A 24213-nucleotide genomic window follows, 5' to 3' on the forward strand; every position below is an offset into this window, starting at 1 on the left:
CGCATGAGCAGGAGCAAGCGGGGAAAGGTCCTCTGAATTCTCTCGAGTCCTAACTCCCAAAATGTCTGCAGGCAGAAATACCTGTCGGTCAAAGATTACCCATGCTAAAAAATAAAAAAAAATCGCAGACTTGATCATTTCTTATGTTCAACTGATCCGATCTGCACTCTTGGGTCATTTTGGCAAGCCACAGTTCAGACCACTGCCCAATATCGATTTCATTGAGATTATTGGACAGACCTACTAGCATTGTTTTTTTTATTTATATTCTGTTTTGGTTTTTTTCAGACACTTCAAAGTGAATTGAATTCAAATACGGTAGGCATTAGCTGATGGAGACTTAATCTCTCATTGTTAGGAGATGAGTAACTGTAAAAGCAGTGGAAGATTGTACTGTCCGTAAACTCCCTATCTAACCATCATCCTGCCTTCTGGTGGGAAACTTTGCGGGCAGAGCTCCTCAGGCAAATAATTTCATATGCTAGCTTTGCTAAAAGGAGAAGATTGTTTTAGCAATATAAACTACTGGCGGCCATTAGGAAAGTGAACATAAAGCCTCTGTTCCAAAGGCAACCAGGCACTGCAAGAGACAAGGCTAGAGCTTAAAACTCTGGAAAAGATAGAAATGTAACCGTCTGTTTTAATCAGTAAGGAGGTCCAGACAACTGATCCGCAAAGATAGACTTTTATTGCCAGCAAGATGCAGCTAAGACAACGGCTTAGTACAACTGCATACCACGCCCCCTCAGGAGCAAACTTTTATGCACTTTACAATTCTTATCTTTTGCACATGCGTTCTGGTTTTGCTGAACAATCATTTCACAAACTGCTGAACAAGCAATAGCTAGCGTGGTCTCTAGTAGGTGTAGCTTATGATCAGATTATTGTTTCGTCATTTAATTGACGGGTTAGACATTTGCGACGGCGTTCGTATTAATACAATACAAAATATGAATCCAAAATGGAGTCACGTTCACTAAACGTTAGTGCGTAAGTACGTCATTACGTGTTAGGGTTCGTTTGCGTTGCAAATGTTAGTAAATCAAGATGGCTGTGCGTTTCACTACAGCATGATTAGACATAGTTCTTCCGATCTTTTCGTACAGCGATAGTCCATAAAATTGAACTCCTTCATTCCCCCCTTTGATACTTCAACTTCGGTAAGAAGGCGTAAGTATCACCTTCATATGTGAAGTAACTGAAATGACAAGAAAATAATTAGTACCATAATACTGAGTAGGGCCCTAAATTGTTAGCCAGGTCGATGGTGTCTTCACCGGTTTGAGACGGATGGGCCCTATTGGCTCCACCCCCCTTTGTAGCCGGACTTCACCTGAGCAAACAAGGTGGCCGTATGTTTTAAATTAAAAATTAGTGTCATAGTAAACTGAAGATTCATCTTCTGAGTCTGAAGAATCACTGAAGGGTAGCGAAGAAATTGAAGCGTACTGGTTCAGCATCATAATTTGGGCTGCTGCTCGTCGATCAGCGATCTTCTCCATCATAGACGAAAGGCTCCTGAGGAAAAGAGGGAAACACATAGGGAGGAGTGCACAGGATAATAAGAAAAATAATAAAGGGAATAAAAGTTCCCTGAACCCAGGAATAGATGTAAGCCAGGAAGGTAATGAAGCTGTCCAATCCAAGGCTCCGGACCAGGATTGTACCGGAACATGAGCCAACCGCACCATACGGTCTGTGATTTCTTCGATGACTTTACTCTTATCATCGATCTGCAAACAACAATTGGAAAGGTTAAATTTCCCACATACACCACCTTCCTGAGCAAGGAGGTAATCCAGGGCTAATCGATTCTGGTATACAGCAGTAATTAATTTGGTATTCTGTTTGGCAAGAATGTTAAGGGCTAGAGCGGAATCATTGGTGAGGAACTCGAGAACAGCTTGAAGTCTGATGATACGGTTGTTCATGTATACAGGCGTTCTGTATCCAAAAGAGCCATCCTCTGCCCATGTTCCTGGACCATAATATTCGATAATCCGTTCGGGTGGCCATTCTTGATCGGACCAGTCTCCGATAGAGACCTTATGTCTTCGTCGCCTACTTGGCTTCATTGGACTATAGACAGGCACCCCTAGCGTTTCTCCTGCTGTGACTGGGAGCAAGAAGAAGCTAGGGCGGATAGTAGCTAGGAAGCAGGTACCGTACCATTGAGGAGGTAGTTGTTCATAAGCCCGTCGTCCACATACGAAGTAATAGCCGTCTGGGGCTATGAATGACGTGGTTAATTGGCCAGCTTCTTTCCACGTAGCGTTTAAGGTAGGCTCAGTCCAGAATGGTGTGGGTATGGTCTGGTTTTCTGTTTGCCACCATGATTGAGTGTTACTGGCAACTGTGAGAACTCCTGTGCATGGTGAGTTACCGACGGGCACTTTGTACGACTTGGAGAAGTGCCGTGACAAACATTGTCTTCCAATGACATCCGTCTGTAGAGCCCATTCATAAGGATTGTGATTTCGATTATACGTGATGGATGTGTTCATAGTGTTCAAATCAGCTTGAAAAATCTCCCTGGCCTCCCATGGCCATTGTTCTCCAATATTGGTGCCACCACATACAAAGCAATTTTGTATTTTCAGAGATAAAGCTATGTTCTCAGCTAAGTTGATGAACATATTTTTTGCTTGGTTGGAGATAGCATGCTTTTTCAACTCCTCATTGATTTGAGAAATTTCATCGAAGAAGGACTGATATCCCACCACAGTGGTTTGATGAATGATAGGGAGCGGCTTTTCTCGTCGCTGAGTGATGGTAAGGTATGTCATGGGATCTCCTCCTGTGCCATCAATTCCAAAACCCCAAGTATCTTGCCATGGGGATCCCTCAGACCGGACTGGCCATTCTAGAGTAATGAGGTTTCCCGCTCCCTTACTTAGTCGACCCATTCCAGGGCATCCTGAATATCCTCCTCCAGTATAGTCACAGACCAGTTTCCATCCGGAAAGTTCTTTGTCCCCGGCACATGGTAGCCACCGGGAGGGATTACTGGAACGGTCATAAGGACAGAGATATTTGTGATTGAAAGTGTAGGCTTTCTTCCATGCTGGAGAACCACAATGCACTGCACTTGGATGTTTGTCGATGGCATCACAGGCGTTAAAGTCAATGGAGACAATGGGCGGTCCTCCAATTAGGACCTTTGTTGAATTGATGTAGTATAGAATTCCTTTTCCAGCTGGTACGATGTCAGAAGTATAAGCTTTTGGCAATCCGGTGGTTAGCGTTATATTGTAGTACTTGGGTGTGGTAGGCGAATGACAGATGAGCTTGCCGTTAAGGATACATCGATGGAAAGACTGTTGTCCTTGAGTGGTGTTTAAGGCACAAGCGGGCTTTTTTATACATAATGGTGGTGGCTGAGATTGATGAATGATTGTGAATACCAACTGGTACCCGTCTTCAGTTGTAGTGCGGACTTGCTTGATGCATTCTGTACAGTTTTGGCTGAGCGAAGATTGAACTGATGTTGATACTATAGCTATTAGGATCATTAGTAGCCATAGGATTCTCGGATTATGGCAAAGATGAGCCATAGTTGAGCAGAAATGATGATATAGATGATGCTGATGAACCATTTCCAATCGCTGCTAGAAGGGCATATGATAGTTAGAGCGGTTACCAGGAGGGTACTGATAACCCACTTCCAGAGCATTGAGATCATATGCTTTTGATGCCGGTCTTGGAGACCTGCCAAGTTTCGGTGGCTGGTTTAACTCGGGTCCAGTGGATCCAGGTGGGACAACCGGATACTTTGAGAGCGGTGGGTGTGGTTAACAGCACAGTGAATGGTCCCTTCCATCGAGGTTTAAGGAAGTCTGATTCGTCCCATTCCTTGATCCACACAGAGTCGTCCACCTGGAATTTATGGATAGGATTGATTAAGATTAGTGGCTCTGTCTCACAGGTATATTTGCGAATTGCTTCCACAGTATTGTAGAGTCCTTTCATTTGGTTGCTGAGTGACATTTCCCCTTGGACTTGTAAGGATTCGGGGAAAGAGGGCAACGGTGGCGGTCTTGCGTACATCATTTCATAAGGGGTTAGTCCTGATTGTCGTGGAGTGCATCTGATGTTAAGCAATGCCAATGGTAGCATTTTGGGCCATTTGGTTCTTGTTTCTTGACATAGCTTGGCTAATTGACTTTTCAAAGTTCTGTTAGCTCGTTCAACAGTCCCGCTACTTTGAGGTCTCCATGTGCAATGGAGATGCCATTTGAGGCCCAAAATTTTGGTGAGGTGTTGAGTTGCCTCGCTTGTAAAAGCTGGGCCGTTGTCTGAGTTGATCTGCCTTGGTAATCCATATCGTGGTAAGATTTGGTTCAATAAGAGGGAAACGACTTCCTTTGCAGTTTCTGTTCGCGTAGGCACAGCTTCAATCCATCCGGTGTAGGTGCATACTGCCACCAGCATGGCTTTGTAACCTTGTGCAGGGGTCATGTGGGTGAAATCAATTTGACAGACTTGAAATGGTATAGTTCCCCGGAGAACGTGTCCCGGTGCAGGACCAGGTCCATTGCGAGGATTATTTCTTGCACACGTAACACATTGATTAATTGCATGTTTAGTCAATTGTGTGATTCGGTTTATATAGTATGTTTTTGCCAGTAGTTTTGCCAATGAATCACGTCCCAGGTGTGTATGACAGTGTGCTTCTCTTACTATTGTCCACGCAATAGTATCAGGTATCCATATCCGTCTGTCTGATATGATCCACCACCCATTCTGTTGATGGAAATTTTCAGCTTTTGCCCAGTCGTTTTCTTCGGCTGAGTAGGTGGGTACTTCAGTTGGAAACTGCAAGAGGGGACATATGGTCATTTTTGTTTGATAAGGGTCTTGGGCTCCTGCTTTGGCGGCAGAATCAGCTTTCTGGTTTCCCCGAGCGATAGGATCAGATTTTCCAGAGTGTGCTTTGCAATGCATTACGGCCACTTTGTGTGGTAGCCATACGGACCTTAACAGTTCATGGATCTCAGGCGCATTTGCCAATTGTTTTCCTTCGGCATTGAGAAATCCTCGTTCCTTGTACAATGCTCCGTGTACTTGGATGGTTAAGAAGGCATATTTAGAGTCTGTATAAATATTTACAGTTTTCCCTTCTGCCAACTGAAGAGCTCGAGTAAGGGCAATTAATTCAGCTTTTTGTGCAGACGTTCCTGAAGGCAAGGGTCCAGCTTCAATGATATCATCTTCAGTTACTACTGCATAGCCAGCCACTCGTACTCCATCCTTTACCTGACTACTTCCATCTGTAAATAAGGTCCATGCGCCTTGCCAAGGCTGATCTCTTAAATCAGGTCGACTGGAGTGTACTGTAGCCATGACTTCTTCACAATCATGGCTTACTGGTTCAGGTGCTGGCATTAGAGTGGCTGGGTTTAAGTTTTTACTGTCTTGTATTTGAATTTCAGGAGTTTCACATAGTAAGGCTTGGTACTTTACAAGACGTGAGTTGGTCATCCACTTTGGTCCATGTGTTTCGAGCAGTCCCTGAATAGTATGAGGAGTTGTTACTTGCAAAGTTTGTCCAAATGTCAACTTGACTGCTTCTGGAATTAGTATGCATGCAGCCGCGATGCTTCGAAGACAACCCGGCCATCCTTTGGCAACATTGTCCATTCCTTTTGACAGATAGGCAACAGGTCTCTCCCATGATCCGAAGGTTTGAGTTAGGACCCCAATGGCCATTCCTTTTTTCTCATCTACAAACAGATGAAACGGTTTAGTTACGTCAGGTAGCCCCAGAGCAGGGGGTGAGATCAGGGCTTCTTTTAGTTGTTGTAAGTGTACCAGTTCATGTCCTTCCCACTGGAAGGGTTGAGATTCTGCTTCTTTACCCCGCAGCTTGTCGTATAGGGGTTGGGCAATAACTGCATAGTTAGCAATCCAAAGCCGGCAGTATCCAGTAGCTCCCAGAAATGCTCGCAGTTCTTTTTTGCAGGTTGGTGTAGGCTGATGCCTTATCGAATTTGTACGAGAGATTCCAAGGCATCGAGTGCCTTCACGGATTCGGAAACCCAAGTACTCTACTTCTAATTCACAGATTTGGGCTTTCTTTTTGCTTGCCCGGTACCCTTTTGAATACAATGTCTGTAACAGGTGAAGGGTAGCTTTCGCACAGTCAAGATATGTGTCTCTGAACAACAGTAAGTCATCAACGTATTGTATTACTGGCCCATATTTTTTCTGGTAAGTTTTCAAATCTTTTGCCAGCTGTTCCCCGAAAAGCGTGGGAGAATGTTTGAATCCTTGAGGCAACCTAGTCCAGGTGTACTGTTGTTTTATTCCAGTGTGCGCATTTTCCCATGTGAAGGCAAAGATCTTCTGACATTCTTCTGCTACCGGAACGGAGAAGAAAGCATCTTTGAGATCAATTACACTGTACCACTTTGATTTGGGGTTGACTTGAGCTAGAATGGAGTAAGGGTTGGGTACCAGGGCCACCAAGTCCGCCACTTGGCTATTTACTTTTCGTAGATCTTGTACAGGTCGATAGTCATTAGTACCAGGTTTCTTTACTGGTAGCAAGGGAGTGTTCCAGGCAGACCGGACTTGTCGCAGGATACCCAAGTCAAATAGTCTTTGTAGATGTATTTGTATTCCCTGCCTGGCCACGTAGGGAATAGGATATTGGGCTTGGTTAATGACTTGTGCATTTTCTTTCAGTTCTATCCAGACTGGGTCAGCCTCGGTTGCCAGTCCTCCTGGATTGTTTTCAGACCATACTGAAGGTACGCTATCCATCAGGTACCTTCGTTTTACATTGAGAGGGGTCTCTTCCTCATATCGGTGCTCGATGGTTCGTTCGACTATGGGAAGATGTAGTCTCCATTCCTCCTGGAGAGGGCAAATAAGGGAAACAGGGTTGTCTGCAAAGGAAGCTTTGATTTCACCATTTGATTCAAACTGTAGAGTGGCCCTTAATTTGCAAAGGAGATCTCTACCAATTAGTGGGACTGGACATCCAGGGACATAGAGGAATCGGTGGGATACTAATTGTCCTCCTACTCGAACCTGTCGATTCTGAAGAATAGGGGCTGCCAGTGGTTTCCCGGAGGCCCCTACAATGGAGATGCTTTGTGCTGTGGGAATAGCGATTGCAGTAGTCATGACAGATCGTTGTGCTCCAGAATCTAGTAATCCTTTGAAGGTTTTAGACCCAACCTTTATTTCTACCAACGGATCGGAGGGCAGGGCTTCCCTGGTTAGTCATGAGTTTCGCCCGATATCGTCACCAGACTCATCTGACAATTCGTCCAACGCCATTTGCCATTCAGTTTCTTGAGATTTTGAGGGTTTTGAACCGTTCCCTCTTTCGTCCTCCCGTGGTTTCTCAGGGCACTCAGCCTTCCAATGTCCTTCTTGTTTACAATATGCACATTGATTGACCCCTATAGGCGCTCTTCCTCCTCTGAACGATCCGCCCCTTCCTGATCTTCCTCTCTGCCATGCCTTATGTGGCGGGTTGCCTCTTCCTCTCTGCCCAGGGTATCCTCGATACTTCCTGGCCTGCTCTCCGAAATTAGTTTCTTCCATTGCTGCCGCTAACAAGTTAACACTTTCTCTCATCCTTCTGCTACTTTCTTTTTTCTCTTTTTTCTCATCTTCCAGCTCTCTATTTCCATAGACTTTGTCTGCCATAATTTTGAGCTGGCTGATGTTCATTCCTTCAAATCCCTCTGTTTTCTGGATTTTTCGGCGTATATCGGGGCATGACTGTCCTACGAAACTCATGACTATTATGGGGTGGTTCTTTTGATCTTCTGGATCAAAAGGGCTGTATCTGCGATACGCATCCATTAGTCGTTCAAGGAAGTCTCCCGGAGTTTCGTCCTTTTTTTGTACTATATCCTGGATTTTAGTCATGTTCATAATTTTCCTTTTTCCCTTCCTTAAGGCTTCTAGGAAGGCTCTCTGATAAGCCGCGATGCGGTCTCGTCCACTGGAAGTTTGGTAGTCCCAGTGAGGGTCTGTTGTCGGAGCAAGTTCCCTTGCGGCGGCATCAGGATCACCGTCTGACCCGGCTCCACTTCTGGCTGCTTCTTCCATGTTTTGTTGTATTTGTCTTCGCTGCTCAGTGGTGAACAGGAAAGAAGCCAGATGGCGGATGTCAGCCCAGTTGGGATTATGTGAGGAGAAAATTCCGTTTAAAAAATCAATCATTTGATCTGGTTTTTCAGCGTAGGAAGGGCCGAGCTGTTTCCAGTTAAAAAGATCGCTTGATGAAAAAGGGACATAGGTATATAGTCTAATAGTCTGTGTAGTTTGGAAAGCATTTTCCTCACTTGGGACCGCAGGTACGACAGTTGCAGTTTCTCTGATTGGGAGTTGGAGACTGGCAGCCGCTTGTGTTCTCCGACGAGTGTGGGCTGAGACAGGAGGTTCCGGTTCGTCCTCTGCTCTTACCGATTCTAACTCTCTTTTAGTTTCCTGTGAAGTACTAGGCAAGGGGTCAGCTTGTTCATAAGACGGAATCGGTGGCAGATTAAGTAGCGGTGGGTAAAGTGGGATGTAAGGCGGCGGTGCTAGAACTTCTGGTTCATCAATTAATATGGTCTCCGCTGCCGGCAGCGGTTTAATTTTTTTTTCTGTAGTTTCTTCATCCTTCTGGACTACCAATATGGCCGCCTCCGGTGACGTCATGCCGTCTGCGTCCAATATGGCCGACTTCTCCTTTCTTTTCCGGTTTGGTGACTTCCGGTGGCCCGCCTTCTGCATATGCGCCACCATGATGAGGGCAGCTCCCTCTACTAACTTTTGTGCCCAGGACGGGGGATTGAGAATAACTTCAATCCAGGCATTAATATATGGGACATCTTCAGGAAAACCTGGCTGATCCTCTTTTGTGACTACTATTCGGACTCTAGAGGCCGTTACAAAATCGAAAGTTCCTTTCGGGGGCCAGTTGACGCACAAGCTCGGCCACCGATAGGCACAGCGTTGGATCATACCAGGTTTAGTACAGGTATGTTTGTCAAACACTTCGCTAAAGTGCTCAGTCATAACTTTTAACGGGGTAGACCCTCCCCCACCCATTTAGGATAGAGGCACAGACAAAGAGGGGAAGGGATAGCAGATAGGTAAGGGGTCCGTATCTGCCAGACACAAAAGGGTCACACTTGCCCCGACTAGAACGCGGTCGCCCGGTCTAGAACTGCGAGGCCATTCACTCTCTTTCACACAACAAGAAACCTATTTCCCAAGATTTCTTTCTGATTCCCAAAATTCAAAAATTTCTGAAATTCCAATTCAGGTTTTCAGTAACGAGGTCTTCGGAGGGGGAGCCCCTACTAACCACGCTGTGGGGTTTGATCAACGCCCCCTCGATCCATTTTTCAGGATCGGCTGGTAATTTAGCTGTATCTGGTTTCTAATTCAGGTTCCCACTGGTTCTTATTCCCGTGCAGATAAAAGTATACTTGCCTGAAACGTTCTCTCGATCGCGAAGAAAGCCTTCTTTTCGAATCACCAGCCCAGAGGTCTCAAGAAGTTCCTTGTGGAACGGTCCCCTCAGAAACCTGATCGCTGAACTCAGCGGTGGCCACTCACCAAGTAAGTCTGGGGGATCGCTCCGCCACCAAACCACCGGACCAGCTGGGGGGCTAAAATAGCGTCCCCGGCACCTCCTGGCTGAAGCTCGCCAAATGTAACCGTCTGTTTTAATCAGTAAGGAGGTCCAGACAACTGATCCGCAAAGATAGACTTTTATTGCCAGCAAGATGCAGCTAAGACAACGGCTTAGTACAACTGCATACCACGCCCCCTCAGGAGCAAACTTTTATGCACTTTACAATTCTTATCTTTTGCACATGCGTTCTGGTTTTGCTGAACAATCATTTCACAAACTGCTGAACAAGCAATAGCTAGCGTGGTCTCTAGTAGGTGTAGCTTATGATCAGATTATTGTTTCGTCATTTAATTGACGGGTTAGACATTTGCGACGGCGTTCGTATTAATACAATACAAAATATGAATCCAAAATGGAGTCACGTTCACTAAACGTTAGTGCGTAAGTACGTCATTACGTGTTAGGGTTCGTTTGCGTTGCAAATGTTAGTAAATCAAGATGGCTGTGCGTTTCACTACAGCATGATTAGACATAGTTCTTCCGATCTTTTCGTACAGCGATAGTCCATAAAATTGAACTCCTTCAGAAACATCTGGTGGAAAGCTGAAGCAAACATTTTAGGAGCACGGAGGTAAAACTGGAGCACTAGTATCAGAGGTATCAGGGATTGCTCCAGGCAGATTAAGACAGAATTTCAGGGGATTATGCAGATTTTTCAGAGATTTATAGTTCTTATGTACACAGGGGGTCATATACAAAATACTTTGTTTGATAACCTTTTCAAACAGATATTGTTCCTGAAAGCAGATGTAGCATAAGCCAAATATCTGAGTGGCCTGTCATATCATCTGAAATAATCCTGGCTATCAAGTCACTAGCTAAAGGAAAATGCCTTGGCCCTGTGGTTATCATATATTTCCCTGTATGTACCCAGATCAGTCCGGACTCCTGGCTTTTGCATCCCTGCCAGTAGATGGAGACAGAGAAGGTTTTACCACCACTTCTACATAACCCTGAGTGCCACCTGCAGTCCCTCAGTATTTCTCTGTCTCCAGCAGATGATAGATGGTGCAAAACCTGTAGTTCTGCAGTCAGAAAAAAAAAATTATATTGATAGTGGAAGAAGAGAGAGATCTTTGCTCCCAGGGGGTTGTTAAGTCCTGGTGGGACCATCTTCCTTAGTTGAGGCAGACGAGCTGGAGGTTGGTGACCCTTTAGTAGGCTCGGTTCTTGGTTCCGAGGGGTTTAAATCTGGTGGGCAAGATCCCGCCCCTTCATGAGGCCACTGAGGAGGCTTGAGGCACTGGGAAGCAGTTTGGCAGCATTTCCCTCTTGCAGCTCTGAGTTCCAGCCTACCCAGGGAAGTATTCTACTGTAGTTTTTGGGTAAAGTTATTTAAAAAAAAGGGAAACAAAATAAATAAATAAGAAACGACTTTCCTGCCTTCCTGGTGGGGCAGCTGGGGTATTTTTTTTTTTCCACAGCGGCAGAGCGTGCAAGGTGGGCGGCTGGTGGGGCAAGGTTCCCCCCACGTGTAGCATGGTGTGCAGCTCGGTATGCCACGCTTGCGGGTCGGCTCAGTCGCGGTTCAATCCCGTCGGGTTGTGTGCAGGCTGTTTGTCGGACAGAGAGGGGCCTTCGGAAAGCCCTGCTGTGGCAGCACAGCAGAAATAGGCTCCCGCTCCTGCTCCTCATTTGTGTCAGGGTTCGCGCCAGGTCAGGGCTTCTCTCTCCATCAGCGTGGGAATGGCGACCATTTTGAATTCTCGGGCGGCCTTTGCTGTACTAGCAGGGGGAGAGGGGAATTCCCCTCCAAAGCTATCCCCAGTGTGTTTGGCCTCCGGGGAGGAGCATGGGGGCTCGGAAGGTGAGGATTTTCCTATTCTCCCAGTTCCTGGCTCCTCAAGGCCTTTTAAAACGGACTTTGTCCTTTTTTCGCATGAGGCCTATTTAGCAAAGCAACTTGCTGCAGAGCCGCATTTGGAGGCCTGGATCTGGCCTTCTGAGGATCTGGCTCTGGGTCTCAAGCCAGGGCAGGCAAAGCGAAAATGGCCTTCTCCCATCCAGCATGTGTTGGGCCTTTCTTCACTTCAGGAGACGTGGTTGATGAGCCAGAGGATTCAGATGCTGCCCCAGGTGGGACGAGGGTGCCACCAGCGGTTGATCCGGATGTGAGCGGCACGGCTCAGGTAGGGGATCCAGAGGAGATCCCGGTTACTGAAGGAGATGACCCCAGAGTGGTCCATCTCTTTCATAAGGAGGAACTATGACCCTTGATTCCTCAGGTCCTGGAGGAGCTCATACTCAAGATTCCTTAGGAGGACTCAGATTTGGAAGGAGCTGATCCAGTCCTGGATGGCCGGAGGGGTCCAGCAAAAACCTTTCCATACCACAAGTCCGTGAAAAAGTGGGTGGATCAGGAGTGGGAAACTCCTGATGCTCGCTTGAGAGTTGGGAGGGCTATGGCAAAGCTTTATCCTCTGCCCGAGCAGACGTTGGAGCTCCTATCACTTCCTAAGGTCAATGCTTCGGTGTCGGCAGTCACTAAGAAGACAACTATTCCAGTTCGGGGTTCACTGTTTTCAGGTATGTCCAAGTTCGGAAATTGGAGGTTCATTTCAAAAGGATTTTTGTGTTGGCCCAGAGCTTACAAGTGGCCATTTGTACTAGTTTTATGCAGCGGGCTTGTCTGCACTGGGTGCAGTAGCTACAGGACACTCAGCTATTGTCAGATGAGGAGGCTCAGGAGGCTGCACGCTTAGAGGCTGCGGATGCTCTGTATGACATCTTCTAGATCATAATGTTTGCTGTATCAGCCAGAAGGTTGCTATGGTTGCATAACTGCTTGGCGGATGTGTGGTCCAAGTCTCAGTTGGGGTCTCTGCCTTTCAAAGGGAAACTCTTATTTGGCGAGGATCTAGAACAGCTGATGAAGCACCTGGGGGAAACCAAGGTGTACAGGTTGCCAGAGGATAAACCTAAGGGCAAAAGATTCTTTCAGGCTCAGTCCCATTTTCTGGATAATAGGAAGTCTTGCCTGGTGTTGTGTCCGTCGGTCTCAGATGGCTTCGTCCCACATGCCTCACCTCTATTTCAGCCTTCTCCACCAGCCTCGGGAGAATGGCGTCTGTAGCGTCTTCTTGCCGCACCTGCCGGCTTCCCCGGAGCAGCTCTGGCACGGCGTCCCGCCATGTTGACTTGAGGCCTCCTAGGAAGCGCACGTACGCACACCTCACGTCTTGTAGCAGTGTTGGCGCGAACCTCGGGGGCGTCCCCCTCGAGTGATGTCACTGCTTCTTGCTTCAAAAGGTTGCCCATTTGCTGACTCTCGCCGAGTTAGCAACAGATTGGATTCGCTCCAGTCTGAAGCTGCTTTGCTACTTCTACTCTGCTGGAAGCTACCTTCACCCTCCGGGGTTCTACTAACCTGGGTACCCGCTCCTCGGGGGCCCTTTGCTTATTTCCAGGTGCCTATCCTAATTACAGGTATTCGCTCCTCGAGGGCCTTTGTGTCTATCCTGGTGCCTGCTACCAATTCTTCAATCTGTTGGAACACTACCCATCAGCTACAGAGACTGAGTACAACTTCTCCCAGTCTGATCATCTACAGCTCCTCGCTGTCCATCTGCATCGGGCCCTCACCATCATTTTTGGTCCAGATACATTTTTCTTTGAGCTATAATACAGACCCAATTTAGTTTTTGTTTAATTTTTGCAGGGCATGACTGTCTTTTTAGTTTTTGTATTGTTATTTTATGATTTTATTTTATTTTATTTTATTTATTATTATGTATGTTTGTTGTAAACCGTTTTGATTAATTCTTTTTTAATTGTAAAGGCGGTATATAAACATTTTTAAATAAAATAAAATAGGCTAGACGTTTTTCCTCCATGGCCTCTAGTAGGCAAAGTGTTGCGGCAGAAACATCCAGGTGATGTAATTATGGTAGTGCTAGAGTGGCCCCGTCAGCCTTGGTTTGTGGATCTCATCAACTTGGCTGTGGACCGACCGCTATGCTTCGGCCATCTAGCGGATCTTCTTCGACAGGGCCCCATATTTTCAGATCAGGCAGCATACTTTTGTCTAGCGGCCTGGCTTTGAGAGGCAGTGCTTGAGACGCAGGGGATATCCTGAAGTGTTATGATTATTGATGTTTGGGTGGATCCTTGGACACTGTGGCAGCTGACCTTGCCCACAGGGGGCAGTCCCGTGAGGGACCATAGTGTCAGGCTAGACTCTGGACACACAAGCACAGATTTGAATCTTTTATTAAACAGTTTTGGAAACCACCAGAGGTGGCAGTAGTGAGTAGTGGATGTTGAGCCCGGCTGGGCAGATCTCCCACAGAATGCTGGAACAGTGAATCCTCTGCTAGGCTGTGCTGTAGTGGAAAGAGACTGAGAGTTATGAGTACACAATGAGAAGCATTCAGAGTCCCAGGTAGAATTAGGAGAAGCTCCGAGACAGGGAGAGCAGGTCCTTAAGGAGCGAGTACCTGATCCCTTAGAGCAGAGAGACTCAGTTGTATTGTACTCATGTAGCAGTAACAGAGATTCCACTAGACAAGAGGTCTGACACCAGAACAGAGGGCAGGCCCTCAAGGAGCGAGTACCTGGTTCCAGGGAAGCAGTACTGTGGAATAAATGGTAGTTGTACTCACAGATGGAAACTGTTAGTGAAGTCTTCCAAGTAGAAAGGTTTGAAGATGCAGGCAGCGACTCAGGGAACATGGGCCCTTGAGGAGCGAGTACCGGTTTCCTGACAGCACCAGAAAGAAGCAGAAGAGGCCCCCGAGGAGCGGGTACCCCGTTAGCAACCCCGAAGGGTGTAAGAGTTCCAGAAAGCGCTGGAGTGGCAGAGCTGCTTCGGTATGAAGAGCGAATCCCATCCATAGAGTTACCGTTGCTAACTCGATGAGCTAGCAAATACTGTAGGCTTAACTATCCGGGCAGCGTGACGTCATATCAGGGGAACGCCTCTGAGGTTCGCGCCAATGTGGAAATAAAGATGAGGGCAGCGTGCATGGCGGGAGGCAGCACCAAAACTGGTCCTGGAACATCGGAGAGGACGGCAAACAGACGCCGCGGCAGCCAGTAGTCCAAGGTGAGCGGGAGGAGCCGCAAGTAGTAGGAGGTAAGCGGGGCGAAGCCGTCGAAGACAGACTGTCGCAACATGAAGCAGTTATTACTACTCTCTTACTGGCTAGGCTAAAGTCTACATCTCTTTCATATGTGTGGGTATGGAAGGTTTTTGAGACCTGATGTATTACTAACGGGTTACAAACTCTCAAAACTATGGTGTCTCATATTTTGTCCTTTCTTCAGGAGGGTTTGGTCAAAGGTTTGACCTTTAACTCTTTCAGGGTCCAAGAGGTTGCTCTAGGTTGTCTCCAAGGTAAAGTAGAGGGGTTTCCTCTGTCCACTCATCCTGATAAAATTTGTTTTCTCCGGGGGGGGGGGGGGGGGTCAAAGAATTTACATCCTCTGGTAAGAAGAGTTTGTCCATCCTGGCTGGAACCTTAATCTTGTCCTCAGAGGTTTGTGTGAGGTTCCCTTTGAACAGCTAAGGAGAGCAACCCTTAAAGATTTGACCCTTAAGTTTGTGTTCCGTGTGGCCATATGTTCAGCTAGAAGAATTTCGGAGCTGCAGGCTTTGTCTTGCTGGATCCCTTCCTGCAGATTTTGGGCTGTGTACGGTACCTTCATTTTTGACTAAAGTGGTCTCAGCGTTTCATGTGAATCAGACAGTGGAGCTTCCAGCCTTTCCTCTTTACCTCATGCAAGGGAGCTTAGGCTCTTGGACGTGAGAAGAGCCTTATTAAGGCATCTGAAGGTGACTAATTACTTTAGAAGGTCGGATTATCTGTTTGTTTTGTGGAGTGGATCGAAAAAAGGTTGTCAAGCCTCTAAGGTGACTATTGCATGTTGGATTAAGGGGACCATTGTTTGATATATATAGCTTGTTTGATATAAGTATCAACCAGTTCCTGATGGTTTGAGAGCCCATTCAACGCGATCTCAGGCAGCCTCGTGGGTGGAGGCTCAGCAGGTTTCTCTGCAAGAAATTTGCAGGGCAAGGATATGGAAATCTCTGCACACTTTCGCAAGGCACTATCGGTTGGATGTTGGGGATCCTGCGTCCAAGACCTCTGGTGGGAGTTTTGCGAGTGGAACTCTCCAGGTCCCACCCTAGTTAGGGAGCTTAGGTACATCCCAGGAGTCTGGACTGATCTGGGTACATACAGGGAAAGGGAAATTGTTTCTTACCTGTTAATTTTCGTTTCTGTAGTACCACAGATCAAGAACCTGTCCAACCTGTGAAGGAGGAGAGTCATCCGCTCGTTCCTTTTGTTGGGTTCATATTATTGATTTTTGTATGTTAGACTTCTAAAGAGGTCACCATGCTCCCGTTCTTGGGGGAAGTTAAGAATTTGTTATCAATCAAGTTTTGGTATACCATCTTTATGCTTGGGTACAGGTCAATACTGAGGGACTGCAGGCGGCACACTGGATTATGTACAGTGTCGGTAAAGCGTACTCTGTCTCCATCTGCTGGCAGGGAGGCAAAACCCAGGAGTCTGGACTAATCTATGGTACTACAGGAACAAAAATTAGCAAGGAAGAACCAATTTTACTATTTTTATTTTAAAAGCTTCCCCATATGTTTGTCCTAGTTTTAGGTACTATCTTTCCTAGTTTCCAAGTCAGCGAGCAGCATACACATCATTATTTGCTAGATGCAGTTATTACACTAATCCATAAAAAGGACACATTAGATTGTGAATTGTAAAGGCCCTGTTGCACCGGAGGTGGACTCTTGGGCCGAGGTGGGATTGGCACAACCCGTAGGAGGGATCCTATGGGTCCCCACTGTTGGCAGACAAAGAGGGTTGATGGATGGAGGCCGGCTGGAGCTTCACCAATACCAGCCCTCGTTCCCCGCAGGTTGAGCCTTTGGGTGCCACCTAGGCACCCAAAGGCCTTTGGAGGCCCACCTAGGTCAGCCGGCCCGGCTGACCTAGGTGGGCCTCCATCAGTCATCGTCAATGGAAGGATCGAGGTCAGCCCGAAGGCAGAAACAGGAGAGAGTGACAGTCTGTACCAGATGAGGCGGAGTCCCAGAGACCCAGGCCCAATAGAATCAAAGTCAGACAGGGGGCGCCCGAGCAAGAACAAGCCGAAGCCTGAATAGGCCAGGTCCAGGATGTAGACTGAAGAAGCGTCATAGGGCAAGCTGGAGTCAGGGCTGGCGGCAATCTGGAAGCGGTGGCAAGCAAGGCTGAGGTCTAGATGAGGAGAGAGTCAAGAGCGAAGTCAGGCAATGCAAAGGTCTGGGTCTGGAGAGAGGCAACGGAGTAGTTAGGCAATGCAGAGGTCTGGGTCTGGAGAGAGGAAATGGAGTAGTCAGGCAATGCAGAGGTCTGGGCTTGGAGAGAGTCAACGGCATGGTCAGGCAAAGCAGAGGTCCAGGCTTGGAGAGAGTCAACAACGTGGTCAGGCAAAGTAGAGGTCCGGGCTTGGAGAGAGTCAACAGCGTGGTCAGGCAAAGCAGAGTCAAAAGTCCATGAAGGCAATCCAAGGAAGGGTTGAAGATCAGGAACGCAGGAACGAGGAAATCAGGAACAGGAGTCAACAAGGATCAGGAACCAGAACACATAGAATCACAAGGAAGCAACGAGTACTCAAACAGCGAGGAGACCTGTTGCAAAGGCAATCTTAGGAAGCGGAGTCCGGGCTTAAATACCAGAGCTCCCCTGACGTCATCACCCTGGGCCGCGGCTCGGTTCCCGCCACGGGCCCTACTTAAGCCTTGGAGATGTGCGCACATGCACCCAGGGAGGGGTGCGGCGCTGAGAGCACCAGGATCTGAATCTGAACCAGAGGCACCAGGGGCGGCCCAAGGATGGAGCCGACAGCCTACAGCCACCAGGGACTAGGGACCAGGCACTGGATTCACTTGAGAAAGGTAAGGGGGCCGAGCCACGGGTCTGCCGCAGCTGGCACGCGTAACAGTCCCATTTCATTAATTAATTCAAAATTAATGCAAAAGTTTTACAATTCAGATTGGAAAAAGTATTGTCTTCTCTTGTGGGTAAGGATCAGATGGGATTTTCATAGGGAGATCATTGTTAATAATACTAGATGGTTAATTTAATTAATATCTTTGTGATGAAAAAGAGGATTCCTGGGTTAATCCTAGAAGTAGTTGCCAGCGAGGCATTTGATTGAATTCTCCTGTCTTATCCATTTTTCACATTAAAACAGTTTGGATTGCCACCAGAATTATTAGAAACATGCATTTTCCTAGAATTAATTCATTGACACCTTTTGGACCCATTTGGGATATAGAGTGGAATTAGACAAGGCTATCCTCTTTCACCCTTGCAGTTTGATCTGGCGATTCAACCACTGGCACAAACAATATGTGAAACAAGATGACATTTATGGTTTCAGATTTAATGAGGTGTCCTACAAGATGTCACACCTTGTGGATGATGTCTTAATCTACCTGATAAATGCCAATAAATCAGCTCCAACGTTTTTGGATGTCTTGGGAAGATATGGAGCTACATCAGGCTATACAAGTAATATGGTCAAGTCAGAGGCAGTGCTGATGGGCTCTAATTCCATATTTCCACATGTTTATCTAGATTTAAATTAGCCTCCACTAGTTTTGTATGTCTAGGTGTTACTACAGGATCCAAGATGTGTGATCTTTTGCAGAAGAACATACCCAGTGATTTAGATGAGAATAAAGAAAGACTTGAAAGAATGATCTGATCTTTACATATCTCAGGCGGGGAGAATTAATTAAAAAAAATTAATATCCTTCTTAAGCTTTTTGTATTTTTTTTCAAACACATTCCATGTGATATCCCTGCAAAGATTGTTTCAGAGCTTCATGAACCTATATTCAGTTTTAGATGGCAGAACCAAGGGTCAAAAATGAAGATGCAAACCCTTTCTAAAGCCAGAGGCAGTAGGGGGGCATGGCACTGCCGACCGACCTTGGAGTGATCTTCCTGGGTTGCCTGAATGAGGTGTCTGAAGAAGTGGCTGTCTGCAAAACCACTTGCAGCATGGAATTTACTAGAAAATACCAAGTGGAGGGTATTTGTTTAGGATCCCCACTAACAAGTAATCTTGGAGTGCCTAAGGATAAGAAAAATGAAGAGCAGCAGATTCAGAGCATAGGGGATAGTCTGTACATTTTTTCAAGGTGCCGGTGGAGAGAATACTGTATCCTCTAATTTTGGTTCCTTATTGAAACTCATACATTTCGCTCTCTACATCTGCATTGACATGAAGGTCTGGAGCATGACGAGCTCTTGTATGTATTGTTGGAGAGATCAGGTTTCTGTATACGTGCAACTTTCCTCACTTCAACTCAGGTTAATGTGTAGAGGGCAGCCCTCCTGGTTCCAGCTTGTATCATTCGTTATCACGATCAGCGTGCAAGTCCTTTGACAATATATCTTCCAAATATGATCCGCCATCTCACATGAGGTGTCTGTATGTACAATTAAGGCTGGTTTTTTAGCCCTTGAAAATTCACAAGACCCCCCCAAACACCAAAACAAATTAGCATGGTGCAGTCCGCCCCTCCCCCCTCCCCCATCAATCAAACCACTCTCACCCTTACCACACTCCAGTTGATCCTTTCTCTCAACCTCCAGCCTCCCCCCAAAGGTCCCACTCTCTTACATCCATCCATTCAATCTGTGCCCCACCAGTCAATCCCCTCTTACATTTCCCAGATGCTGTCACCTTCCCAACCCATCCCCTCTCTCTGACCCCCTTCCAGTCGTGTTTGCATCCATGCACTCCCCCCCCCCCCCCCCGTGGATACTCTCTCACCCCAGCTCCTCTCTTACTATCCCCCCAGTTCATTTTCTGTAATTCCCCCTCCCCACCTTTCACAACCAATCCCTTTCCATCTGATCCAACCCTCAAACCCCTCCTACATCTGATCCCTTCCTTCAAACAACCTTCTGGCCAGGGTCAGCCATAACATTTTCCTTTAGGCTCCAGGCCAGAGATGGAGGACAGAGAGGGAAGGCTAATCGCAAGGGCAACATTTTTTTTTTCTCTTGGGTAAGTTTAGTGAGGGGAGAGGAACAGTGACATTTCCCACTGGCCCATGCACCCACAGCCCTCCCAAGCATGATCTACGAGCAGCAGCAGCAGCAGCAGCATTAGTAATGAAAGTCAGTGCAAGCTCACAGGCCCTGCAGGGCCCCTCCTTATACAGGGCTTCCTGTTACCACATATTCATGCAAGGGCAGGGTCTGTGAATGCATTCTGGCTCACGGGTCCCACGCTGACGTACACTGCTATGCTGCTGCCAGGTGAGGCTCTTGTGATCCTAGCTGAAGGCTTTGCAATCCCCATTTGGGGTCCCAACCCCCAGTTTGGGAAGCCCTGCTCTAACCCTCCTAGTCAAGTCAGCTAATTATTTTTTTTGGTGCGCTGTTCCAACAAGAGAGATCAAAGCGTGTTAGTGAATGGAACCCTGTGGAAAGCTTGCTGAGCTCTCAGCTCATTTCAGCACTATACAATGCTCTGTTTGAGTCTAGTGGGGACTGGGACTTGGATAGGATGCTGGAATCAGGATCTTTACACGCAACTGAGAGAGGGGGGCTGGTGCGGGATATAGACACAAGTCAAGCGCAAAAAAAAAGTGTTCATATGCTTTAGAAGAAATTAGATTCTCATTAGACTGCTGCATTGCATATCCCATTGGCCTGTGCTTGTCTCTAGATTTGACCCTAGAGTGGATCCAACACACTGGAGAAGGTATAGCCATAGGAGTACTTGGTGGGAATGCCCCTTCATACAGACATTTTGGCAGGAACAAGAAAATGAAATAGAAAGATTATTGGGTTACAATGTCTCTTTGTCACCTAAAATGTCTTTGCTGAGAGTTTAGGATGCTATGATCACAGGTCCAGCCAGTGGGACAGTTGATCCATGTGGCAAAGTATACAAATACAATGGAGTGGAAGCAAAAAAAACAGAACTAGGAACATGAAAGGTGCAAACAGGTATATTTGCACTGATAGAAAAAAAATTGCATCCATGCTACGATACCAGATACAGAAGGATTTGGGATCCTTATGGGGAATGTTGTAATTAGTCTGATGATGCATTGTGACTTCTTTGGTTTTGTGCCTCTCTTCATGCAGCCTTTATTGTGCTTCCTGGAGGCTTGTGTGTTGTCATACATAAATTATATAACTTGTATGTGTCTGGATTGTTCAACAAATTAAAAAAAAAAAAAAGTCTCCCTGGACTCAAACATTCCTGAAATTAAAAACGAAATATTGAGTATCAGCCAGCAGAAGTGAGGAAGGGGGATGTCAGGCTCACTTAGGCTGTTGTTCATCATGAGAGTGCCCTTCCGGAGGAGGCGATGAAGATGAAAACAGTCAAAGGTTTCAAAGGGGCAGGGGATAAATTTACACTGTGGATCCCTAAAGGCTGGATGATGGAAATGAGGAAAAGACTGCATGGGGGTAACTTGCTGGTGCGGCGGTGACTACCTTTAACCAATAAACCTTGATGCTTTTAATACAACTGCAACATTGCTCTCCGCTTTGACGGCAGGGGAAAAGGGGACCTGGATTAAGACAGCAACCGAGGGCCCCGACTTTTACAGTCTGGGGAATTGATGCGCAGACATAAGGGAAAAAGCACAGGACCGCTTCTAAGGCCAAGTCAATAAACAAAGCTCATGATGCAGCACTGTCTGAATTTTCAAAAAGGCTCATTACCCAGTAAAAATGTTGCTAGCAGTAAATTTTTATAGGGTATCATAAAGCTTGCGGATAACTGCACAGAGCGGCGGTTGCTGCCCTTAAGAGGAACCTGGGGGTAACCTGCACAGACCATAAGAAGCTTGCTGGGCAGACTGCAGGACCCATTCGGTCCTTTTTTGCTGTCATTTCTATTTTACTATGTTAATGAATCTCTCGGGCTCTGGCCTCTCAGTACCCAATTATGGGTGATGAAAGGAAAGAAAAGGCAGAAACCTCAATCCCCAGTGTAGGAACTGTGATTGGGAAGAGTGGGGGAAAGTCAAGATATGGAGAGAATAACTTTACATATTTAAGTAATCTGGGCACAAAAGCTAATAATTTGTTTTAATATTGTGCTAACCTTGAATTATTTGTTTTTCCAATCTTGGTGATGAAACAAATTAATATATGTGTAGCCTCTGGCATCAGATGTAGCAAAGCTTTTTTTTTCTGTGCTACTGTGACTATTCTTATGATTGTGTTTGCTTTCGATTTTCAAACTCCATTAAAGAGAAAACAAAATCCCTCAGCAGCGCTGCCAGGGTCAGTAAGTCAGTGAAAGATTCCTTTATGTTCCCAGCCTGAGTCACTCTTCCTTCACTGGCTTTCATACATTTGCTCTAGTTTCATTTTCAGAATTAAAATATTTGTATTCAAGTGATAGGGGTCAAAGTAGCCAGAATATATACCAATCTGTGTTTTTTTTAAACGGGACTTGTTTGAAGAACTCTTAATACCGAGGGTAGGGGACCGTCCGCAAATGACGTCAGGCTCCAACGGGGGATGGGGGTGTTTACCACTTTTGTGACGTTGGGGGTGGGGAGAGAGAGTTCTAAGTTGAAAGGGGGTTTGGAGATTTATGAGGAAGTGTGAGGAGAGGAGGGGGGGGCGGAGGTTGATTTCATACCAAAATAGTGCTACGCCATTTATGGTCGGCCCCTTTGGGGGCTTGCTGCTAACTCTCAGCAGCTTTGCTCCACAAAGGGGAGACCCTCCCCCTTTACCATCAGACCGGCAGTCCCGGGGAACCCCTCCAGCACAGAGAGTATTGTAGGGTCGCTGTGCTCCCTGGAATCAGCAGGACCTCCCGCCCCCCTGCTGGCAGCTCTTGGTATAGCACTGCTTCTGCTGCTGCGACGTGTCCTTCCGCCGCCCTCTGGCTGGGAGCTTCTCCCGGAGCGTAGACGTCCTGCTTTTGGCGGTGGCTGAGCCACCTTTCTCAACTCTTCTGGAAAGCAGGATTCATCCCCGATTCGACACCTCTCAGTGGGGAGTTGAGGGGGGGGGGTGACTGATGTTTTACTTTCATCCCACACGCAGATGCTGGATCTCACCTCCTCTGCAGCTACCACGCTTTGGCCCGCTGTGTGTCGTTTTTAGGGGGCTGGATGAATTGGGAATGGGGCAGATCTGGTGGAAGGGTGAGGAGAGCAAGGGCGGGGGAGTAAGTGGAGCCAGTTCGGAGGCCTGTGGTTCCCTTTCCGTATCCCAGGCAGGACAGGGTTTAGCAGGGGTCTGGCCTCTTTGGCCCGTGCATGCATTCAGAGGTGTAACAACAGAGGGAGGAGAGAGACCTCCAAAAAAAAAAGACCTTGTCACTAAATTCAACCCACATAACAGCCTGAGACCCCTCAGCCCAAAAATACGTGTGACGTTGATACCCAGATGAGCGATTAAAAATCAGCGATCTAACGTCATCGTGCGAAGAAGAACGCATTGTAATATTGGTGGAATTGCTCATTTTCTTCTATAGGGCTCTCATGCATTTCATTAGCTGCAGCTGTGTTATTAAATGTTACTTTCTCAGTGCTGTGCACATTGTTTTCAACACATTCAGACCTTGGATTATTCACTTGCTGAAAATTGTGTAAATAGCCTGCTAATAATATTAATACACGTAAAAGCATACATTTCATTAGCATAATTAGTATGCAATAGAATTATAGGGCATCACAAACATATGAAATACATTTTTCATGTCTTCTACTTAATTGTTGTATCTCAGATTCAACATTAATTTAAAACAATGAAAATACTCTTATCAGTAAGTGCAGGATGTTTTCTCACTGATAAGTGTGGGTGTTTAACATTCATAAACGATCTAGAGAAAGGCACAATGAGGGAGGTGATTCAGATAACACAAAATTATTCAAAGTATTTAAAACGCGAGCTGATTGTGAGGAATTGCAGAAGGACATAGCAAGACTGTTTCACCTATAAACAACATGTGCTGCGGTGAGGGTGAAGGAAGGGGTGAAAGAGGTTCATGGCTGTCTAGGACGTTACTGAAAAAGGTGCAGAGAAGGGCAAGAAAAATGATTCCTGGGATGGATCAACTTTCTTATGAAGAATGGCTAAATCTCTTCAGCTTGGAGAACAGATGGCTAAGAGTCGATGTGGCACAGGTTAATAGGGACTTGGTTATTTACACTATCAAATAGTACTAGGACTAAGGAACACTCCCTGAAACTAACAGCAGATTTAAAAACAAATTTAAGAAAGGTTTTTTTTTTTTCTTTCAGTCAAAACAGTTAAGCTGTATAGCTTGGTGCTGGAAAGTGTGGTTAAGACTAGTATAGTGTGACCGAGTTTAACAAAAAGTTTGGACAAGTTTCTGGAGGGCAGCTCCAATCGATAAATTTTAGCCAGATAAGACTCGGTTTCTCCAGCTCTTAATTCATGCAGAGAGCAACAGGAAGCAGATTTTCACGCTGGGATTTACTGGGAAGTTCTTGGTGACCCAGACTGGCCATTGTCGAAGACAGGGTGCTGGGCTCGACTCACCACTGGCCTGTCTCAGCATGGCACTTCTCATGTTCCTACTAA

At 46.5% G+C, this 24213-nt stretch overlaps 1 protein-coding gene across 1 annotated transcript in view; it reads right to left on the minus strand.

The window, feature by feature from the left end:
* Positions 1-23194: 23194 nt before the first annotated feature.
* Positions 23195-24213, minus strand: part of KISS1R (KISS1 receptor) — a 44633-nt gene continuing 43614 nt past the window's right edge. Inside the window, exon 6 of the mRNA XM_029613454.1 lies at positions 23195-24209. Coding sequence (XP_029469314.1) covers positions 24207-24209 — 3 coding nt within the window. The 3' untranslated portion in view covers positions 23195-24206. The remainder of the gene's footprint in view (positions 24210-24213) is intronic.

Source organism: Rhinatrema bivittatum, chromosome 8, assembly GCF_901001135.1.
Source record: "Rhinatrema bivittatum chromosome 8, aRhiBiv1.1, whole genome shotgun sequence".
Taxonomy (NCBI): Eukaryota; Metazoa; Chordata; class Amphibia; order Gymnophiona; family Rhinatrematidae; genus Rhinatrema; species Rhinatrema bivittatum.